General features: G+C 42.9%; 1 protein-coding gene and 1 long non-coding RNA gene across 6 annotated transcripts in view; one reads left to right on the top strand and one right to left on the bottom strand.

Annotated features, from left to right (window-relative positions):
- grik2 (glutamate receptor, ionotropic, kainate 2) overlaps positions 1–22,847 on the top strand; it is a 299,000-nt gene that overhangs the window by 81,124 nt on the left and 195,029 nt on the right. For all 5 annotated transcript variants that reach the window (XM_070550946.1, XM_070550947.1, XM_015949505.3 and 2 more), the window contains one exon: positions 17,215–17,396. In XM_070550946.1, coding sequence (XP_070407047.1) covers positions 17,215–17,396 — 182 coding nt within the window. The remainder of the gene's footprint in view (positions 1–17,214; positions 17,397–22,847) is intronic.
- On the bottom strand, positions 1,862–17,220 carry LOC139069846 (uncharacterized). The gene is made up of 3 exons (XR_011520511.1): positions 7,330–17,220; positions 5,120–5,233; positions 1,862–4,992 (listed from the first exon to the last, which is right to left on the bottom strand). It is a non-coding gene; the product is annotated as an uncharacterized lncRNA (long non-coding RNA).

Raw genomic sequence — 22,847 nt, 5'->3', positions numbered from 1 at the left:
GGGCAGCGAGGGCACGAGCAAAATACTGTATCTGTAATCTCCCGCTTTATATTAAACTAGGGTGACCATTTGTCCACTTTTCATGGACTCATTTGAGCAGAGAGCACAGAGAGCGGCAGAGCGATGATCGTTGGTGAGCAGCGCTCCAGGCTGCTGCGTCCAGCGCATGGTCCATTCTCAAAGTGATGCACCAAAAAACTATAATTAACAGACAATCACTCCTGTCCGCTCATGTTCTTTACTTTCTGTCTTATTTGTGCCTGAAGTGCTCTGCTACTGCGAAGCTCATCACCTGTGCTGCGGTGATTTCACCTCACTGACGCAGCATCGAAACGCGCTCTCCTCTTTGCGGTCAGGAGATCCCTTTGATCTGCTCAGAAGTAACTGGTGAGGTGAAAAAGTAAGAATCCAGGCAGCAGGTTTTCTGGAGAGTTTAGAGGAGATGCAGGAAGATGAGAGACAGACAGGACAGGAAAATAGTTCAATAAAAACAAGAAAACAAAACAAAGTGTTGAAAAGTAAAATGTAGGTAGATTTATCTCCACTACACGCTTTTACCTGTATAAAATAATAAGTTATACACATGTAATAATTATACATCTGATACAGTTCAGATCACCTTCAAAACTCAGTCACACACCCAGGGCCGTTTCAAGGCATTTTTGGGGCCAAGGCAAAACAGACCCCCCCCCCCCCCCCCCCCCCCCCCTTAACTGGGCTTCTCAGAAGCCTCTGTGTAATCCATACCCTCTCCAGGAGTATTAGTAATACAGTGTTTGTAAAAAAGACTCAGATGTTACTGACATGTTCTAATATTATCAGATGAAAAACTAAATTATCAGACATGCTGTCTCATCTGCTGCTTTTCTAAACTTGCAAAAAGTAACAAAACCATTTGAAAGCCACTATTTGTGGATTCTCTGGAAGTTTCCATGGAGTGTGTGACAACTTACTTTTTCATTGATCCTATCGTCTAATCTCACAGCTGAAACAAACATCCTTAATAATCTGTGCACAGGAAGCGTACCGATGCTGTAGTAAAACAAAAGGTAGAATAATTTCTTATTAATAAAACCTTGTTGCAGCACTAAAGCAGAAAAATGAGATTTTGCAATAAAAAATGGGCCCCAACATGGTTTGTGTGGCGTTGCCATAGTGTGACGTCACTGGCACAGATCCCCTGTCCTCTTTTTTGGAAATGGAAATATGGTCACCCTATATTAAACAGACCGCAAAAGCCCGGGTGGACAGTTTGACTTTGAACGGCATTTGAGAGTGGCTGAGAGTCAGTCTCATGCAAACTGACCAATGAAGAGAGGGCCTCAAGTCAAGACCCTCTCCTCATTGGTCAGTCCACACGAGGTGGGTCAAAGGTTACCCTGAGTGTGTTACGTGATGTCAGGCATTCAAGTATTGAGTATATTTACTGCATATTACAGTAAAATGTTCTGTATGTGACCACATTATGGTGATCCTTGGGTTGTGATGATGGGGCCCTTTAATATTGTTGCCCAGGGTACAACGAAGTGTTAATCTGGCCCTGCCTTTAGTAGGAATTGATCGGTGCTGATCCTACCACCTCGGGTAATTCAATTATAAAGTGGGCACCGCTGGTTTGCTATGAGGTTAATAGCAGCTTGATTTTCTGTCGGGGTGATCGGAAATGAAACAGTGGCTGAAGCAGACAGTGGCTTTACCTTTGCAGTGTCATTTATACAGGTGGCCTGATGGTGAGGGCAGATAGTGGACATCAAGGACAAATCACACCTTTGTTTGGGTTCAGCATCTCACTTGATGTCTTGAGACTCTCTAGTGATTCTGTTCAGTATTCTTGTTCTGTCTCTGATGCTCCGTCTGTCTCCCGTGGCTGCGACTCAAGGGAAGCAATTTGCTTTGATTTCACTAAGAAGAAAGCTAACGACCAAATCAGAAACCATAATAGAACTAGTCTAATAGCTCAGTGTTATATTAGCAAACATGAGATGGTTCTAGCACTCCCAGTCAGCCCATAATATCCACACAACAACCCAGAACCCCACTGAGGCGGAGCTAAAAACCAGCTCCCCTCCAACACAAGCCCAACCATAAAAAACATGCCAGCTGTAGATGCTACTGGTGTTGGGATTATTGGCTTTAGTGACTTACAGTAGAGATGAGGTGAAGTTTAAGATTTATTGTGGATCTTTCTTCCTGAAAAAGGATTCAAAGTCTTCTAAATTCTCTGCTTTTCTACCGTGTCTGGTTGATGACATCAATTTGGTGATGCACATTTGTAGTCCTGGATGCATTTTCACACAAAACCTAAAGTAATTTTTGCCCCGCATTTGAAAATAAACACTTTGTTGGTATAGAATGTGTCTTTAAAATTCACAGACATCATATGTGAAATCTATGGAACATAACAAATGAGTCACTTTCCTTCTAGGGACCCATGGTCCGGAAGTAGATGGGTGTGGCTTAAGCCTAATTTAAGCTTATCAGTCTGTGTCAGTACAGAGACACGCTACGCCATTATCCTTGCCAAGATCCCTCCAACAAGCTCGCAAGGACGGGCGGAGTCAAGCCCACTTTTCTAAACAAAGAACGCACGCTTGTGATTGGTCAGGACACCTCTTTTGTCAACAGTGCCGCCATTGCGCCCTCAAAACATAAAGAAAGCAGAAGCTATCCAGTGACAGACACGGAGCAGCTAGAAGAATACCTCGCAGAAAAGAACTCTAAAAATATGAATGTTTTATTCACCTGTGACTGGAGAAGTACAAAGACATGCAGAAAGCGCTTAGTGGTGGACGGTGAGTGCATGAAGAGGTGGACGAGAATGAGGAACAAATTTGCCCGTGTTTAAAAGTCTCTGAAATACAAAAAAATGCTGTGTAAACATAGTAGTAAATGGACTATCTTGGACATGATACATGACAAGATACCAGAACAGGGCTACACCCTCTGTTGTTCTGTCGGGGAATTGCTTTGCAACTAGGGTTGTCACGGTGTGAAAATTTAACCTCACGGTTATTGTGACCAAAATGATCACGGGTTTCGGTATTATCGCGGTATTTTTTTTTTAAACGTGTTACATTTCCAGACAACTAAATAAACCCTGTATACCAGGAAAATATTGTCCCCAGTTTGTGTCTAAATTTTGCCTAAAATGTGTTATTTTGTAATTATGTTGTTAATTTGTTTACATTTTTTCCCTTTAGTCTTTAAAATACCAATATTTGCCCATAACTTCTTATTTTTTGTCTGTTTGATGTCATCATTTAAAAAATATTAGATCAGATGATACTCAGTACTGAAGTAGCCTCATAATTAGATACTTTTTTACCCTTACTTGAGTAATAAACCCTATATCAGGAAAGTATTGTCCTCGGTTTGTGTCCTTCCAGTGAGCTTTACAGATGTGGGAAAATGCCATCAGGCAGTAATCATTATTAAATTCATAATTATTCTCAGAGAGAGACCAACTCTTATCTGCCCCTGGGAGCCCCGTAATGCATGGCGTCATTTCAATATGGGGGTGTCAGTGACACGGTTTATATGCAGGTAGCGGCGCTGCGGCTGCTTTATATAGCGACTCGTTGCATTCTCCCTCAACCCAAATCCTCGGATCACGCATTTTAGCTAAAACGCTAATGTTAACTTACCTTGCGTTGACTGTAGAGTTGTGGGTGATGGTCATGCAGATGTGTCATGAGATTTGAAGCGTTGCTGCCTTTCACAGACACTTTTTCTGCTCGTGCTGCAAACAGGATAGCCGTCTATCAACTGTCCCTCGGCATTCTTCAAATATCCAAAAAATGCCCGTACTTCCGACTTTGTCTTCTTTGAGGGATAATAAATGTCCTCCTGAGCGCTGCCGTCTCCTCCTTTGGCCATTATTTCAGCTTTAGCTTCAAGAAAGTTTTGGTTGTAGACAACAAAGCGCGCATGTGCCGCCGGCAACTTCAGCAGATGATACGGTGGCTGGTAAGGGTCACCGCGCCTACACCGCAGCCACAGTAATCCACCAAGATAATATAGTTTTTCAAAAACAAGACGGTTAATATCAGTGGCGGCTGGTGAAAAATATTTTTGGTGGGGCTGTGCTATTTATTTTTAAACAAACTTGTGCTTTCTGAGCTTTGTGCACAACTTCACTATTTCCTGAATTAAGCACAGCTCTTTTATTTCCTGTCTTACATCATTGGACAAACTGATTAATCCAGGTGTGTCTGACTATTGGCACGCTGCCTTGCAGACCAAGGTTGAAAAATACTGCATTAAATTGCACATAAAATAACACGACCATAAATGGTAAATAGGCAATGCAAGAGGCAAGTAACAAAAACATTTTGTTTAATTTCAACATTTGAGTGAACACGAAAAATTATGAGCAGGTCACTGTTACAGTAATGGTAGTAAACACCACTTAGACAAAATGCCAGAAATTTACACTGTTAGGACTTATGGAAAGTGGAAACACTTTCATAGGAAATAATGTCATCAGTATCCTCTTACAAATGTCATATTTCCCACTTTTTGGGACAATAAAACATTTCTGGTTCTCAATGAGATGTTTTTACTTCAAATGTAAAAACATCTCATTGAGAATCAGAAATGTTTTATTGTCCCAAAAGCTGGGAAATTTGTTTGCTGCAGCAGAAGTGTAACAAGTAAAATGGAATCAGATTGATGTATGTACAAATTTACTTGAAATACACATTTACATGATTAAATATGTATAATAGGTATGTGTGTTGAAATTCGTTTTTAGTTATTGCACATTAAACATGTTATTAAACAAATGTCCCGGTTTGTGGGACAACCAAGGATTTGTGATTCTGATTGTCTTGTTTACAGAAATGTAATGTACAGCTTACCTCTGCACCCAGCTGCTGTTCTCCCTGTCCAAACGTCCTCCGTTTCTTTGTTGGCTGCTGCACTGATGCGCTGCATTCCTCAGTCAGAGAATGAATGGAGTCCCCAATGAGACACAAGTTCCACATCCACCTTCTGTGGATCCCAGCCGTTTTGAATAACAAACACGGAAAGCAAAATAACGCATTAGCGTGATTGCATCCAGCTAGCCACTGCTTCCTGGTGTACCAATTTTGGGAGAAGCGTCGTGTGTACAGTTTACCTCTCTCCTTGTCCTGCTGGCTTAAACGTTCTGAAACAACGTCGACGCTGATTGGATACATTCCCATTCCTACCCTTTGATTTTCTTGTCAGCAATTGGACAACTGGTCCCGTCCTGTTTGGGCGATTGAAAAACAGCACACAGCCTCCACCGCTCGGCAGAGACCGGCAGAGATCGTCAGAGATCGTCAGAGACCAATATATATATATATATATATATATATATATATATATATATATATATATATATATATATATATGATTTATTTTTGTTACAAAACACACAATTAACTTAGAATATGTGATTATTGTTAATTTTATTTATTTATTTTTTTAAATAAAAATTAAAAACACAGGGGAAACTGGGAGGGCGGCGCCCTATTGCCCTCTACTGGCCAGCCGCCACTGGTTAATATTATTGTCAACTTTTTTACCGGGGTTTACCGCTACACCGGTTATTGTGACAACCCTATTTGCAACAACCCCCAGAAGCTGGAGAAGTCTGAGAGGAATACATCTATGTCAGTGCATGTGCGTCTCTCCCTTATGGAGCTCACGCAGAAGCAACAACTTATGAAAACAGAAAAAGTCTCACCTCACCACTTCAGCACAGACATATTTGTGGGGACCCCTTGGAGGTGGCAAACCCCAGCCTGGGAACCACTGGCATAGCATGTCAGGCTACAGGTCAGGGATGCGATTATAGCAACATGGTCTAGCCTACTTTCTGTCTACTGAACAAAGCTCATTATCTCAACAAAGCCTCCGTCCTCTAACATTTCTTTGTTTTTGACACTGAGCGTTTCAAAAATCTCTAAGGAACTTTCTCTCCTATCAATACCAAAATAAATATTTTAGAATCAGCTGAAGGAGATTTATTTTCCTGCTATCTATGTTGAATTTTAGTAAAACTGCTCTTCTAGTCTTCTGTTTTGTTTACGCCCGTCTGACAAGGAACTCTGGACCCAAGTCTAGCTGCTGGTGAGAGAAATCAAACAAACTCATTTTTCTAGACTCACATAAATGTGTGGCTTGTAAATGTTTGTTACACTTCTTCCTGGCTAGGAAACCCAGGGCTGATGAACACAAATAAGAGAGGACTATCGGAACCAGCAAAGAGGAGGGTGAGGCCGCTTTATAGCTTATTAATCTGAAAGAGTCCCTCTACAAGAGAGGTTGATAACACTATTTCTAAGGAATAAATTTAAAGGAGGTAGGCATAAACATATACAACATATACTTATAGAGCCAGTGAGTAAGTTAACCAGGAGCGAGCTCTCAGAGTGTGCACTACAATAAAAGCTAAATCAGCAAGTTACACCAACAACCGGTCTTTATCAGAAACAATAGTTAACCATAAGTTGCCCCAGTTTACCACAGAGAGCTCGAAATGCATCCCAGTCTCAAAAAACCTCATAAATTCTCTTATGGCAAGCCACCCAACAGCAGCAGAGGCACCCAGACAAAATCTGTGCCCTCTCTCAACAGGTGACAAAGGCCTGTTTTAAAGGCTGGCTTGTCACAGCCCAACAGGTTCCAGCTTGCGTTCTTGCAGGAAGCTTCTTGGCAGAGGCCGCTCTCCGTGGTGCTGAATCTTCCACTGGAGATCTGGTAGGCAGCATCTGCAAAGGAGGGAGCACTCTCCAAGGTGCTGAAACTTCAGCAGCAGGAAAACCATCTGGGAATAGCCTCGTGGGCCGCTGGCCTTCTCATGCAGGGACCGCAACTCACTGGGCTTTGTTACAGTGTATATATTGATGAGTGTATTTTACTGGGTTAAATTATAAAACAATCCCAGATTCAGTGAAGCCCTAACAAAATTCAGCTGAGATCTTGAGTAGGATAAGGCCCCTCCAAGATCTATCTACACCTAGACATTCATAGATACTAGATAGATTTAGATTTCTTGCAGAAAAAGGATATGACTGGAATGACTGACTGGATTTAACAAAGCAAACCTGACTTGATCTAACTAGACATGACTTTGACTAGCGTCTCATTCACACCTGTTACGGAACGGATGTGGTCCAGACTCCGTATGGCTTTTACATCAAACATCATGTCACACTAGTATTGGATCAGATATTAGCAAGAAGTTTGTGTGTAATATGAGTGAATGACCCAAGCACAGAGGAACTAGCGTTGGACAGGACAAAGCTCGAAGGGAAATGCACCCGTACCGTGTTTCCCCAAAAGAAGAACAGGACTCACTAGACTTGGACTTGGTGTCGAGCCTAGAGGCTCTGGAAACTCGTGGCACATCTGAAGAGATGCGATAACAGAGTGGCGGCAGGTGTGGAAGACGTCTGTATATATATACATCTGAGATGACGTGTAGCTTCCAGAGAAAGGGATGCTGGGAAACAAAGTTCTGCATCCAGGCTGGCACTGGTGGGTGGAACACGTGACACACTGAGTCCAATCCGAGCATTCACATCAGCTGTGGTGTGTATACGACTGTGGAGCTCCAGAAATTTCCTGCATGGAGTCTATTGTTTGCAGGCGCTTCTTGTGGAGTTTTATGAAGCTAAAAAAAATGAGCCAGACAGGAAGTCAGACATGAGCCAGCAAGGAGCATCCAGGGTATTTCAAAATAAAACCCGTGTTGCATTATTTCTGGATTTTTATAAAATATTCTTGACAAGGATATCCGTTTGCAGTGTGTGATAATTCACGTTATGTTTTACAAGCTGGACTACACCCTTCTTCATTATGAGACCCTGTGGGTAGCAGCAACAACAAAATAACAGATCTGAGTGGATTTTATTTAATAACAAATAAAAACAAAAACTGTAAGTTTGCCCTTTGGTGTTCCTTTAGTGTGTGGTGACAGCCGCTGTAATGAGAGTGATGTCTGAGTGCTGACCAGGTGTTCTGACAGATGAGATTTACGTTTACAGCATCTCTTCCTCATCCCCACCTTCCTCTAGCTGTGACTCAAACACACCATTCTCCCAATCAGCTGATGGCAGCAGACACCACACCACTCAATATTTTGGTTGTGACTTTTTCACCTACTGACTGTATTAACCATTAAAGTTTATTTAAATTTATTGTCTTCATTTATATAACATCTTCTTGAGTACCAGAACTCCCCAAAGTGCTTTACAACATACCGGGCATTCACACAATGATGACTATAAGCCACATTGTAGCAGCTGTAGCTAGCTGGCTAACACAATTCAATAAGATGGGTTACATCAGGGGTTGGCAATCCTGGTCCTCGAGGGCTGCTATGCAGCAGGTTTTAGTTGTTTCTCAGCTTAAACACACCTGGTTTGAATCTACCGGCGATTAACAGGCTGCTGCAGAGCCTGATGAGCTGCTGAACAGGTAATTCATTCAGGAATCAGGTGTCCTGGAGCAGGTTAACAACTAAAACCTGCTGGATAGCAGCCCTCCTGGACCAGCATTGCTCACCCCTACGCTACATGAAATATCACTATTGACTTATGTTGATAACAAGCAGTCAGCTGATGCTTCACAAAGCAAAAAGAAAAAACAAAGTAATTTCATCAACTTATCAAACAAATAACCCAGAGAACAAAAAATGTTCAGTTGTGAAACTTCTGGTGTCTGGAACTGTTGGCGGCCCCGTGACAAGCTTGACTTCCTCATCCTATTCTTTCTATTGAAGTCTATGGGGTGTAGTCAATGGCAATGTTTTGTGTGTGTGTGTGTGTGTGTGTGTGTGTGTGTGTGTGTGTGTGTGTGTGTGTGTGTGTGTGGGCGCTAAACATGAGGTCACATTTATTGGTAATTGTAGAAAAATGAACACAGATGCAGAGGCAGTTAAAACAGAGACATCATTTGGTGTATTTATTATAATAGAACAGTTGCATCCTCATTCTGCCACCACGTCCCTGAGTAAATGCTTGGACCTTGGATACAGGCCTGCTTTAATCCCTCTCCAACGTGTCCCAAACATTTATTCCAACATAAATAACCCGACCAATGTGGTGAGGGTCACATTAATATTGACCCTGAAAGTCTGCAGCTTTGTGACTCATCAGCCATTATTCTCATCATGGATCAGTCATCTGCGGGCATCACTTCAGCAATGAGGATTGAGCTGCTCTGTAAAAGGAACACTTCTCACTTGTTGGAAGAAGCACAATAAGGAGAGTCAGGAAGGGAGATGCTTGAGGGATCCTTCCCTCACACGGAAATTTATCACAGAGTGGCTGATCTGTTTTACGCTCAGGAGACTCCCCGACGGCTCCATAATAAACGCTTGCAGAGAATGAAATATGGATCACAAAGTTAAATATGGATCCTATAGTACTTGCTGCACATTGAACTCTGTCAATACTGATCAGTGCTGATGGCCCTCTGTACCACAGCATCCCTGTTGGCAGTGCCTGCAGGTTTTGGAGACGTGAGGAGGATTCACCCACATCAGTGACGGAAAGACGAGACAGAGAGGAGCTCCAAGGTGTTTAAGAGGAGCAAGTTCAATGTGTCAGGCTGCTTTCGTCAATGTTAACTAACTACCCATAAAGTGCTGCTCCAGTAGCAGAAGTTGTTTTCTCCAGAAAGCACACACATCAAGCACTCACATGAGCCTGGACTTAAACACACACACACACACACACACACACACACGCACGCACGCACGCACGCACACACACACACACACAAATTTGTTTTGCATGTAATTTTAAACGCACAAACTGTTGTGCCAAATCCATCGTGACATTACTGGAAGCTTAAAGAAGCACCAGAGCTGGAACTCAGCTGTCAGGACCCTGTAGTTTGTAACCATGTTGACAACAACTGGATCGGTTCGATCAAAGGTGCTGTTTTGGCTTGCGTTTAGCACCCCTAGTGTCCGTTAGCGAAACCAAAAGTTAAACCTATCTCTTCAACGAGCGTTTGTCATTTTACCGCCTTACTCTAGCTGCTGAAATGTCCCCCAGCCTTCATTAGTGTCTACGGGAGCGGTTCATCACTAAATCAAACAAATCAGCTGTGTTCACGATCTAAAACATGCAGGAAACGTGCTGGAAGCAGACTCCAGCACTGACATTTCAGTTCCACTTTACTAAGTCCAACAGGGTCCAGACCGACACTCTGAAGTTGCAAGTACAAAATTCTGGCTAGAGAGGGAGGTGGGGGTCTGAGTGACTTTTCAGTAACCCTGTAAAGCAGGGCAACTCAATTCCAGCAGGGCCTCGAGGGCCGGTATCCAGCAGGTCTTAGTGGTTTCTCTGGTCCAACACAATTGATTCAGTGGTTGAATCATCTGTGCAGCAGCTCATCAGGTTCTGCAGAAGCCTGTTAATCACCCGCTGATTGAAATCAGGTGTGTTGAAACAGAATTTAAACCAAAACGTGCTGCCCTTAAGGCCCGGAATGGAATAGCCCTGCTTTAAAAGGCCACTTTGACACATACTGGCTCAAGAAAATGTTTAAAAAATATGAAAAAGTTTTATAGTATTCCATCCATTTTCTATACCCGCTTATCCACACAGGGTCTTGGGGGCTGGTGCCTATCTCCAGCTGTCTCTGGGCAAGCAGGCGGGATACACCCTGGACAGGTTGCCAGTCTATCGCATGGCAACCCAGAGACACACAGGACAAACACACACACTCCTAAGGACAATTTATAGAGACCAATCAGCCTGACAGTCAGGTTTTTGGACTCTCGGCCGGAGTACCTGGAGAGAACCCACGCATGCACAGGGAGAACATGCAAATTCCATGCAGAAAGACCCCGGGTTGGGATTTGAACCCAGGACTTTCTTGCTGCAGGGCAACAGCGCTAGCCACTGTACCACTATGCAGCCTGCATAATATTTCCTAAACAGAATTAAGGCATACATTTTCCCTGGGAGCAATGCAGGGGGCATTTTCACCAAATGCCTGAACCAGCTCAGTTGGCTTCTCTCAGCATGGAAGAGTAACAGCTCTACTTGGAGTGCCTCCCAGATGTCTGAGCTCTTCACCCTACTGAGCCTGGCCACCTTGCAGTTAAGCATCTGCACCAGTACGAGATGCTGTCCCAATCCACCTGTCAATCTCCTGCTTGTCTTCTTCCCTCGCTCGTGAACAAAACCTTAAATAAAATCCTCCAGGACCTCCTCCTAATTCTGAGTCAGTAATCTCTCCAAGTTCCACATCCATGGCGTCAGGTTTGGAGGCACTGACCAAAGTCAAGTGGACCAAAATCTGAACAGATGTATAAACCAGGAAGATCAGAAGCATTCAATTCAAATTCAAATTCAAAGATGCTTTATTAATCCCAGAGGGAGATTAGAGTTTCAGTACACACAATTCCGAGATCAGACATACATACATGGGCATAGACACATGACAAGAATTGGTGACTGTGGTCATTCGCAACCCGAGTCGCGCTACCTTAATAGAGATCAGAGGGTATATATGAGGATTGAGTCAGGTGGAGGAAAAAAAAGGCACTTCAGAGTTACCCTCCACAGGGAGGGCAGCTTTGCTATGCAAAAAACACCTCAGACAGAAATGCAACAGACTTCAGACATGACACAACATAAGTGTCCACTAGGTGGGGTGGTAGGGTTAGGGACTTTCCACACATCAGTGCATGCAGCCGCGATAAGCAGCGCACGTCACCTCCGTTTGGACAGGTGAAGGAGGTCGTTGGGTTTTAGAGAGCACAGTGACTCCTGGAGTGATTCAACAGCCTTCAGTTACAGTCCCGCCCAGGCTGGGATGGGGAGACAGAGTTGCCATGGCGACAGCAGCATTCCACATTTCCTCTGAGGGGGAGTAATCGCTTCAGCCTCACAAACTCAAGGGCACCAGATTGAGATAACAACTTGTTTTGGGGCCAGACAGAAATAATTTCCTCTCTGTCTTAAAGTTCCGTTGGTCCTCAACCCCTCTTAATCCAATAATGGCGTAATTAATCAATCCCAATCCACGCTGACCCGTCAACTCGCTCCTTGATCGAATCCCCCTTCTGTCCCAGAGTCTGAATCTCAGCCAAAGCTCCAAGCTTACAACTCATCTCGACAATTATATGAGTTTGTGCGTTCACAGCGTGGTGTAATCCATCCCTGAGCTCCGGGATTGAGTCAATATTCCTCGAAAGCTCATTAATTTTCCGGTAAGCCAGATAACCACTCAGGCCAAAAAGCAGGAAACCTGACACCAACACCACAAATATCCAGACGTCTTCAGAATCCTCTACAGACAGTTGAGACAGACAGATCAGGTTCCACTGTTTCCAGGAGTCCATGATATGCCCAGCTGGCTCTGACCCAGAGGGGCAACCGGGAGCCCCTTCTCCTGTCCTCATTGTTGAAATTATCTTGTCAATCGCTTTGAGAGACCAACTGACCAGATCCATTTTTAATAATTTCTAGTTTCCAGAAAAAATGCAGAAGCACCATCCACCCAAAGACAGGCAAAGAGCCTTGGATGAGATAGCATAGCACCTACATACATGTAAGCATACCAGAATAATAATGGTATTGGGTGTCAGCAAAGGAATTAGACAAGGAACGGGTTCCTCATCTCTGAAACTATAGAAAGACCAAAGGAAACCACTGAGTTCTCCAGCTCTGATTTGCTCTTCTTTATTAATTTGCAGAAACAGGCGAGAAACTGCATGGATCAGCGTGAATCCATCTGCTCATGTTTATCTCCATCTGTCACACTCACTAAATCAGATGTCTCAAAGTTGGTGCTAGATCAGGGCTAAACTTATTCTAAATGATCAGAATTCTCTCTCTCTCTCTCTCTCTCTCTCTCTCTCTCTCTCTCTCTCTCTCTCACACACACACACACACACACACACACACACACACACACACACACACACACACACACACACACACACACACACACACACACACACACACACACACACACACAGAATAACTTTAGACTGAAGGATCTTGGACGTGTCGGGCTAACAGTCTGTCAGACTGGCACCGTTCCAGATTAGATTACAGCCTCCAAACTTCCCCAGCCTCACACGTTTTTCAGTTTGAGCTAACATCCGTAAACATGTTTTGTTAACATTCAGATACATGTTAATGTTAATGGAGCTCAATTAGCTTTGGAGAAATATGAAGAAGACTCATTAATGGAGACGAGGCCTGGAGTTCCTCTCTCACACAAAGAGTATTAAATTATAGATTATTAATCAGAAATAGAACATTAAAGTATAGATTAGTAATCAGAAATAGAACATTAAAGTATAGATTAGTAATCAGAAATAGAGTATTAAAGAAACAGAGTTCGTGTTCTTCAGGACTGGTGAGCTAACGTGTTCCACGTAGTTCAGGAGTTTTTGAGGAATTCTGTTGTTTAGATGGAATTCTGTGGTTTCTTATGTGGAACTATTATTAGCAACGTTTAGATGTAGCGTTTCTGACAGGTAAGATAATATTTATTATCCTTAATTTTTTACAAATGAATAGACTCTTTTGCATGGAGGATGGTCAGAGTTCCACAGGTCAGGTGTGAGGATGTCATCAGAAATCAAACATTCATTTTATGAGAGCAAGAATAAGGAGTGATTGTCACCAACCCAGTAGTCTGCAGGCTGGTTTCCCACAATGCTCTTCTGGTCTCATCTGGAAGCAGGAGGTAAACAAATAATGCCACAACCAAACAGCTGGGCTTGCTGGGCTGTGAGCAGAGGCTCAGGAGACCTAGACACCAGCTCAGGAAGATTTGTCTGCTTGTAGATACAAAAACCAACAGCGGGCTGCAGTGAGCATCGGCCTAATCAGTGATGATAAACCTGGAAAACACTCTTTACACTCTGATGCGTGTGCTCTATGTTTCTATGATTAAAAATTAAACATACTTTAAGTATTTTCATGTTATTAACTCAATCATTGCTTCTTTTTTTCCCATAATGTCTATTTGCTGAGACGATGCAACATTGTCCCTCCTAGCCAGGGCCCACCAACCCCAACTCCTACGTGCATGCACACAATAAAATAGTGAGCAATTACAAACTTTATACAGAAATGCAGAGATATGCCTCTTGCAAAGTTTTGATTGTACCATTGGGCGCGTTATCTGGATCTCATAAATGTAATTTTTACAAATATTATCTTGGTAATCTCACAACCTCAGCACACATAAAATTGTAGGGACCCCCTGCAAAGTTGTGGGGACTTAAAAATGCATCTGATCTCAAAAGGCAAATACATTGTACTGATGATAATGAATGGGTGTGTGTGCGCGCATGCATGAATGCATGCGTATGTGTGTGTGTGTGTGTGTGTGCGTGCATGTGCACACGTGCGAGCATTTGTACGTCCATGTGTGTGCAGATGTGTGTGTGTGTGTTATTACGACCCGGCTCATGGGATCGCAACATTAGGAGGAGGTTTAGATACATTATGGAAAAGTCTTTTTCACTTTAAAAGCAGCCTCCAAAGAGCCTCACAAACTGCCACACAGGCAGAGGCTGTCAAGTACACCTCTCTGATCAGTCTCAACTCTTTAGAGTTGCACCAAACAGCCTTTTATACTGCACCCACAGGTGTAACCACTCATGACCTTGACAGGCTACACAAAGCCAAACCAATGGTTACAGAGGGGTGTGGGCATGGACATTCGAAGCAGCCAATCAACTGGTTGCACTGGCTCAGCAAAATTTGTTTGTCAGATGGGTGCATGGTTTCTCTCATTTCAGGAGATGTAACAGTGTGCATGCTTGTGTGTGCGTGCATCCATGCATGTGTGTATGTGCATGTGTGTGTGTGTACATTTGTGTGTGCATGCATGTGTGCGTGTGTGTAGATGTGTGTTTGTGTGCGTGCGTGCACATGTGTGTGTGTGCATGCATGCATGCATGTGTGTGTGTGTGTGTTACCTGATCAGATCAACATCCCAGATGTTTAACTGACTTGATCAAAAACTTCTTCCATTGAATTTTTGACATCTGTAGAAGTGAGAATTTGAACGTCTAGCTTTAGTCATAAAAACTATTTATAACAGATCCTGAATAACAGATTGAGTTTCCCTCTGGGATTAATAAAGTATTTTTGAATTGAATTGAATCCTAATCAGAGCAGTTATTTTTTTATATATCAGAGAATAAATTAAGTTGGAGAGATGAGTAGATGCAGCCAGGCTAGCTGCAGGACTCCTGGGACAAGCTATTGGTTTCCCCCAGTCCTGACTCCAGTGGGGACGGACGGCTGCAGCCCTGAGTGTGGGATCTCTTCTCAGCCCACCTGCTGCTGGTGTCAGCCGAAGCCACGGAGCATTTGGATGAGGACACAGATGAGCCTTGTATGTTTGTCTGATTTTGGCCACTATCTTGATGACATTTAAGAAGAAAACAAATAAATATGAATTTCAAATCTATTTTGACTGTGCCCAGAACAACAAACCCATTTGTCCCCCTCCTTCAAGACAGGCCTGAACTCACTTGTTCCTGTTTTTACCACAGAGTCACGTTAAAACTAATGCATTAACCCTTTATTGGTCATCACCCAATCTATTTGAACTTGTTCCATAGTTCTTTAAACACCTTCAACATCCACGGGATTATTTAGATGCAGCACACTGATGTGTCTCTCGTACTTTTAGTTTTGTTATTTTCCAGGACTTCACCAAATAGAGCCATTGTTCCATCTAAAGACGACCGATTTCACCTCCTAATCCAAATCCAGCTCTGAATATTTGAATATGCAGGTTTTTGTATATTTAGTGCTTGTGTGGAATGGTTCCTCTAGCTCTCTGATGTCAGGCTTTGGTTTTTGTGCTGAGCTGGAGAGGTCAACACAACACCAGCTGTGAAACAACCATAAAAAACAACAGATAACTGTTTTATACCAAAATACTGATTGCATTGTCATTACAATGGTATCAAACATCAATCTGTTTTCTACACCTTCTTGTTCCCGTTCAGAGCTGTGTAACAGCCGCCTATCAGAACCCCACCCGGACAGATCACTGGTCCATTACATGGAGACAAGCAGCAGAACTACTAGTGTGTATCTGGCCTGCAAGTTTGATCTGCTGCCAACAATAAACTTCAGAACCTAAAACTGTTTGATATGAGATAATTCAGCCCTGAATCACTGTAATATTGAGTCAACTCTCACAGTAAAAAACAATTCACAGCATAGATTTGTGCAGCATTACTCAGCCCATTACTCAGACATAATTATACACATTTGTTATGAAATTGGATTCAACTCTTTTGAGAGTCAAAGCAACATAACATCAAAACTAAATGATTCTATCGTGAAACAAACATGGAGCTACCTTCCTGGTACCTGTGGCCTCTGAGGCGATTTTTAGATTAATTAAAGCCAGACGACACAGAGAAATGCCGTACCTCTAACAGCATTCACACTCATGTATTTATCTGTTGTTTTTATTGTTAATGTGGTTTTTTGTGTGCTGGACTTCGTCTCGGTTGTTTTAGATGTTGAGGAGATTTGCTTATTTGATGTTTCTGTAGATCTTGTTCGACTCATCCAAGTATGTCCTTTTAATTATTCACGTTCAGATCTACACGAGGAGACATTCATGGGACTAATTATGCCAGGGAAAATAACAGACAGTTATGTTGAAGACAGCAGAAAATGTTGTGACACCTTCATTAAACGTGGTCTGTGTTTTGAATCCTAAATGAAGGACGCTTCACTAAATTATTCAGCGAATCAAAAGGATCTGTTTCCACTTTTACCTAAAACACAGCAATCTGTCCATGACTGAAAGATGTTTTGGAAATCACACTAAAAAAGGGAAAGAGTAGCGATGTTTATGCTTTATTTAAACTGTTTCATATTCAACATCCTTTTTACACGTGTTGTATCAGTCTGAATAAATGAGTGATTAGTGGTTGAAGTCAGAATCTGGATCCAGGTCTGAGAAAGTAAATGCCAAAAGGAGTTTTGCTTTAAAAATACAATGCAAATCAGCTGAAGGTGGTTGAAGAGAAATGAATGTCAGAAATAAACAGATTAGTTACTTTTGGGAACCGAACTGCTCTGTAAGAAAGAGCTAATTGCTTGTAATTTGGTTCATTTTTCTTCGTCAAAAACAGAGAAAATTTTTCGTTTTTAACAAAGTCTTTTAAAAACCCTTTATAGCACAAACCTTTATTTATTATTGTTGTTTTTCCTTTTACAGGCCTGATTCGGTTGCAGGAGCTCATAAAAGCACCATCTCGATACAATATTCGCTTAAAAATCCGGCAGCTGCCTGCAGAGACCAAGGATTCCAAGCCCCTTTTAAAGGAGATGAAGAGGGGGAAAGAGTTTCATATCATCTTCGACTGTGGACATGAGATGGCTGCTGGGATTCTCAAACAGGTATGTACATACCAGCTACCATGAGGTGTCAGGAGGTCCAAAGGAGGCAAAAGGGGAAAAAGAACGCAACTTAGATTGAAGTAATGGTGGTTGGGTGTTTGAAATAGTGTCTGTCATCCATCCATCCATTTTCATCCGCTTATCTGAAGTTGGGTCATGGGGGCAGTAGCCTAAATCGAGAGGCCCAGACTTCCCTCCGCCCAGCCACTTGGGCCAGCTCCTCTGGGGGGATCCCAAGGCGTTCCCTGGCCAGGTGAGAGACATAGTCCCTCCACCGTGTCCTGGGTCTACCTTTAGGTCTCTTCCCAGCTGCACATGCCCAGAAAACCTCATCAGGGAGGCGCCCTGACCAGATGCCCGAGCCACCTCAACTCGCTCCTCTCGGTGTGGAGGAGCAGCGGGTCTACTCCAAGCCCCTCCCGGATGACCGAGCTTCTCACCCTATCTCTAAGGGAGAGCCCAGCCTCTCTGCAGAGAAAACTAATTTCAGCCGCTTGTATCAGCAATCTCGTTCTTTCGGTCACTACCCAAAGCTCGTGACCATAGGTGAGGGTAGGAAAGTAGATTGACCGGTAAATTGAGAGCTTCGCCTTCTGACTCAGCTCTCTCTTCATCACGACAGACCGGTACAACTCCCACATCACTGCAGATGCAGCACCAATCCGCCTATCGATCTCACTCTCCAATATTCCCTCACTTGTGAACAAGACCCCGAGATACTTAAACTCCTACACTTTGGGGCAGGACCTCATTTCTGACCTGGAGAAGGGATTCTACCCTTTTCCAGATCAAGACCATGGTCTGTCTTCTAAAACAAATAGCGTATCAATGACAGCCGTAACGTTAGAGCTGTAACATATGTGGTCAAGATCCTTTTTTCTTTTAATCCAGAGATTATGGCCAAGAGGCTGAATGTCTGTTTTTGAGAAAGCAATATAAACAGTGTCTTAGTACAAAGAAAAATAAAAATAAATAAACAAACACAAAATCAAACTACAAATTAATAAGGTTTGTCTGACTGTTGGTGATGTGAGGATTCTTAAATGAACTTGAACTCATTCACTGCTAGCCGTTTCCTGATCAGAAAAGCCCTTCGCTGCCAGCTGTCAGAGTCACAGAACGTTGTGCGTGAGGATGATGTCAACGCCAAAACTACCCAAACAAAGAGCAGACTCACCTCTTACATCAGGAAGAATCAGAGCGTTTCGAGCGTTATCCGTTCTTTCAAAATCCGTTGTCGAATTGTGATCGGCAGAAGCTTTTCCGGTTCGTGCCGAACTTTAGTTACAGCAGCGGCCCAAAACGATCTAACACATGGATCTTCTGCTTCCTGATCATGTGACATGTGACAGCAGGCCCGGAGTGGCTAATCGGGAGGGTCTGGAGAATTCCCGGTGGGCCGCGCGATGTTTGGGCCGCATGGGGCCGGTGCTCTCGTTTTTGTTTTTTATCATTTTATTTTTATTTTTTGGTGCCGGTGTTCAGTCATGGCACTGAGGCCGCCGGGCTGATCACATACGCTCCTCCCGGCTGTCTCTGGCTGGCTCTACCTGCAGGCTGCAGCTCGTTTTTTTCCCCAGTATGCGCCTGTGCGCACCACGTGACCACGCAGTTGACGGAAAGATGGAAAGTAGAAAGAGCAAGGGTGGCGCGGAGAAGGCAAGAATTAAAAAGAGGAAAGCGTTGGAAACAGATGCAGCCAAGGCCGGATTAACCATATGGGCAACTGGGCAATTGACCAGGGCCCACGAACTCTAAGGGGCCCAGGGCAGCAAGCGCACGAGCAAAATACTGTAGGCATGTCTGTAATCTCCCGCATTATATTAAACTAGGGTGACCGTATGTCCGGTTTTCCCCGGACATGTCCACTTTTCACTCTCTGTCCGGGCGTCCGGACTGCGGGTTCTTGTATTGATGAAAATGTCCGGCTTTTCATCCAGGAGCAGGGATCGAATTATGGGGGAGCTGTATATCTTACACATCCAGGGGAGCCGGAAACAAGTTTTCTATCTATATTACATCATTTATGGACTCTTCTGAGCAGAGAGCACAAAGAGCGGCACAGCGCGTTATTGCGCAGCGATCCAGGCAGCTGCGTCCAGCGCACGGTCCATTCTCAAAGTGGCGCAACCAAAAAACTATAATTAGCACACGATCGTTCATGTCCGCACATATTCTCTATTTTCTGTCTTATTTGTGCCTGAAGCGCTCTGCTGCTGCGCAGCTCATCACCTGTGCTGCGCGGTGCTGCGGTGATTTCACCTCACTGACGCAGCATCGAAAGGCGCACTCCGCTTTGCGGTCAGGAGATCCATTTGATCTGCTCAAAAGTAACTGATGAGGTGAAAAAGTAAGAATCCTGGCAGCAGTTTTTTCTGGAGAGTTTAGAGGAGACGCAGGAAGACGAGAGACAGACAGGACAGGAAATAGTTCAATAAAAACAAGAAAACAAAGTAAAATGTAGGTAGATTTATCTCCACTACAAGTTTTTACCAGTATAAAACAATAAGTTATACACATGTCATAGTTATACATCTGATACAATTCAAATCACCTTCAAAACTCAGTCACACACCCAGGGCCGTTTCAAGACATTTTGGGGGCCAAGGCAAAATGACCCCCCCCCCCCACCCACCCCATAACTGGGCTCCCCAGAAGCCTCTGTGTAATTGTTACCCTCTCCAGTATTGTTAGTTATCCAGTGTTTATAAAAGCTCCTCAGACATTACTGACATGTTCTAATATTATCAGATGAAATTGAAAGCCACTATTTGTGGATTCTCTGAAAGTTTCCATGGAGTGTGTGACAACTTATTTTATCATTGATCCTATCGTCTAATCTCACAGCTGAAACAAGCACCCTTAATAATCTGTGCACAGGAAGCGTACCGATGCTGTAGTAAAACAAAAGTTATAATAATTTATTATTATTAAAACCTTGTTGCAGCACTAAAGCAGAAAAATGAGATTTTGCAATACATATGCTAAATATTTACATATGAATTGTTTTAGAGCCCTTTTATTGGCAGAATCTGATATTAATTTAGTTCTTACAAGAAAATGGGTCCCAGCGTGGTTTGTGTGGCGTTGCCATAGTGTGACGTCATAGGCACAGATCCCCTGTTCTCTTGTTTGGAAATGGAAATATGGTCACCCTACATTAAACAAACTGTCCACCCGGGCTTTTGCGCTGCACAGAGACGCTTCGCTGCCTATGACTAAACGTCAGTTGAGAGTCAGTCTCATGCAGACTGACCAATGAAGAGAGGGCCTCAAGTTAAGACCCTCTCCTCATTGGTCAGTCCACACAAGGTGGGTCAAAGGTTACCCTGAGCGGGTTACGTGATGTCAGGCATTCAAGCATTGAGTATATTTACTGCATATTACAGTAAAATATTCTGTATGTGACCATATTATGGTGATCCTTGGGTCGTGATGATGGGGCCCTTGAATATTGTTGCCCAGGGTACAACGAAGTCTTAATCTGGCCCTGGATGCAGCTAAATGTGCAAAAATGAGCACCTTTTTTTCTCAAACAAGCTTGCGGTCTTTAACTTCAAATGAAGATAAAACGGGTAAGGCAAGTCAAGATGTTAAACTTTACCGGCTGCAAATCACCATTCAAGTTAATTAAGCATCAATAATGAATTATATGGCATCATGACATAACGTTATGTAATATAATTTACAGTATGATGTGACTGATGCCACCAAACTGTCTTGTCAGAGTCAAACACAAGATCCTGTAGGCCTAATAAGCACCAGGCAGAAACCCACAATTCCAGAGCGGGCATGTACTGGTAGGATTACTTATTGAGTCAGTGAACTGAATATTATTGAAATTTATATGATGAAAACTATCCTGGCTCTATATGAAAGTGTCCTAAAATGCTAGATGATTCAGCATTGATCAGAAAGCATGTAAAAAAGGAAAATGAATGCTGAATTGTGACAATTTTCACACAATGTAGTGTCAGAAGAAGAGCCAGGAGCCAGCAGTGAGGGTATTGCTCCTGTTGGGATAGAAGGTGAGCCAACTCATGTGCAAACAAGCAAACATCAGTTTCATTATAATAATTTTAATGTCCAAATAATAGTAGTGACCTGATGTATTTCTGTTAGTAAATGCACAAAGCCCACAACAGATCGTTATTAGAATGAAAGTAAAATTAAATAAGCCTGCATATTTTGCCATAGAAAATATTTTAATTGGTTACAAAGATGTGTTTTCCATATCAAATGTGCCAAAGCTTTACAGATGATTATTTTAATTGTGTGCAGGTGAGTCTAGGGAAACTGGAAAAAGTGTGAAAGGGAGTGCTGAGTCATTTCATTTTAAAGGTTTGAAAATCTCAGAACAGCTGTTTGAACAGAATGTAGATTGTTATATTGTTAGAGAATGTGTTGTAAAGAACAATGTTGGAGATGTGCACTGATGTTCAAATAAACCTACATTGTAAAGCAACTCTTTCTTGCTTTACAAGAAAGAGTTGCTCTTTCTTGTAAAGCAACTCAACTCTTTCAACTCTTTCTTGCTTTACAATTACAAGGCTTTACCGAGTAGTGTGCTTTTGTAGACTATACATATAAAGTTCTAACATGATTTTAATAATAATTCGTTAAGTTGGCCGGTCTGGGGTCTGAAACTCCAGGGCTGAAAATGTGTCCCACTCCGGCCCTGTGTGACAGACATGGATGAAGATCGGCTTTAGAGCTGGGATGTTTGTTCTCACGATGCGGCGGCTCGTTCCGACGCCCACACAGTAAAAAAAATGCAAATGACGATTTTAGTCGTCATTGGCAGCGAACTGTTGGATTTAAGTGAATGAGTTAAAAACAAGGATCCAGTTGCTCCAACAACCAGCTGTCTTCTCTCATTTTAAACCCTGTTAAGATTTATTTCTAACCCTACATCTTTAATAACGGGAAACATCAACCTTCCTATTCCCAGAACCTTGCAAAAGTATTCATACTCCTTGAACCTTTTCACACTTTACCAACCACTGAATTAAATGACCGGGCAAGGAGAGCACTGGTTAGAGAAGCTTCAGCCCATTGTCGCTCTGGAGGAGTCCAGAGCCCAGATATGTCGTGTACTGGCAGCTGTTGAGAGTGAATAAAGGAAGCCATTGTTGACAGAAAAACATAAAAAGTTTCATTTGCAGTCTGCCATGGAGCCATGTAGGAGAGCCAGCAAATGTGTGGAACAAAGTGCTCTGGTCAGCTGAGACTGCTCATCACATGGAACACATAATCCCTACTGCGAAACATGGTGGTGGCAGCATCATGCTGTGAGGAAGCTTTTCTTCAGCAGGGGCAGGGAAGTTGGTGTTGACGAGAGATAGATGGAGCTAAATACCATGGAATAATGGAAGAAAACCTGTTGGAGGCTCCAAAGGACTTTGAGACTGGGAAGGAGATGAACTTTGCAACAAAACTATGATAAATCAA

Source organism: Nothobranchius furzeri, chromosome 5 (assembly GCF_043380555.1).
Source record: "Nothobranchius furzeri strain GRZ-AD chromosome 5, NfurGRZ-RIMD1, whole genome shotgun sequence".
NCBI classification, from domain to species: domain Eukaryota; kingdom Metazoa; phylum Chordata; class Actinopteri; order Cyprinodontiformes; family Nothobranchiidae; genus Nothobranchius; species Nothobranchius furzeri.
This window is presented reverse-complemented; position numbering and strand designations above follow the sequence as displayed.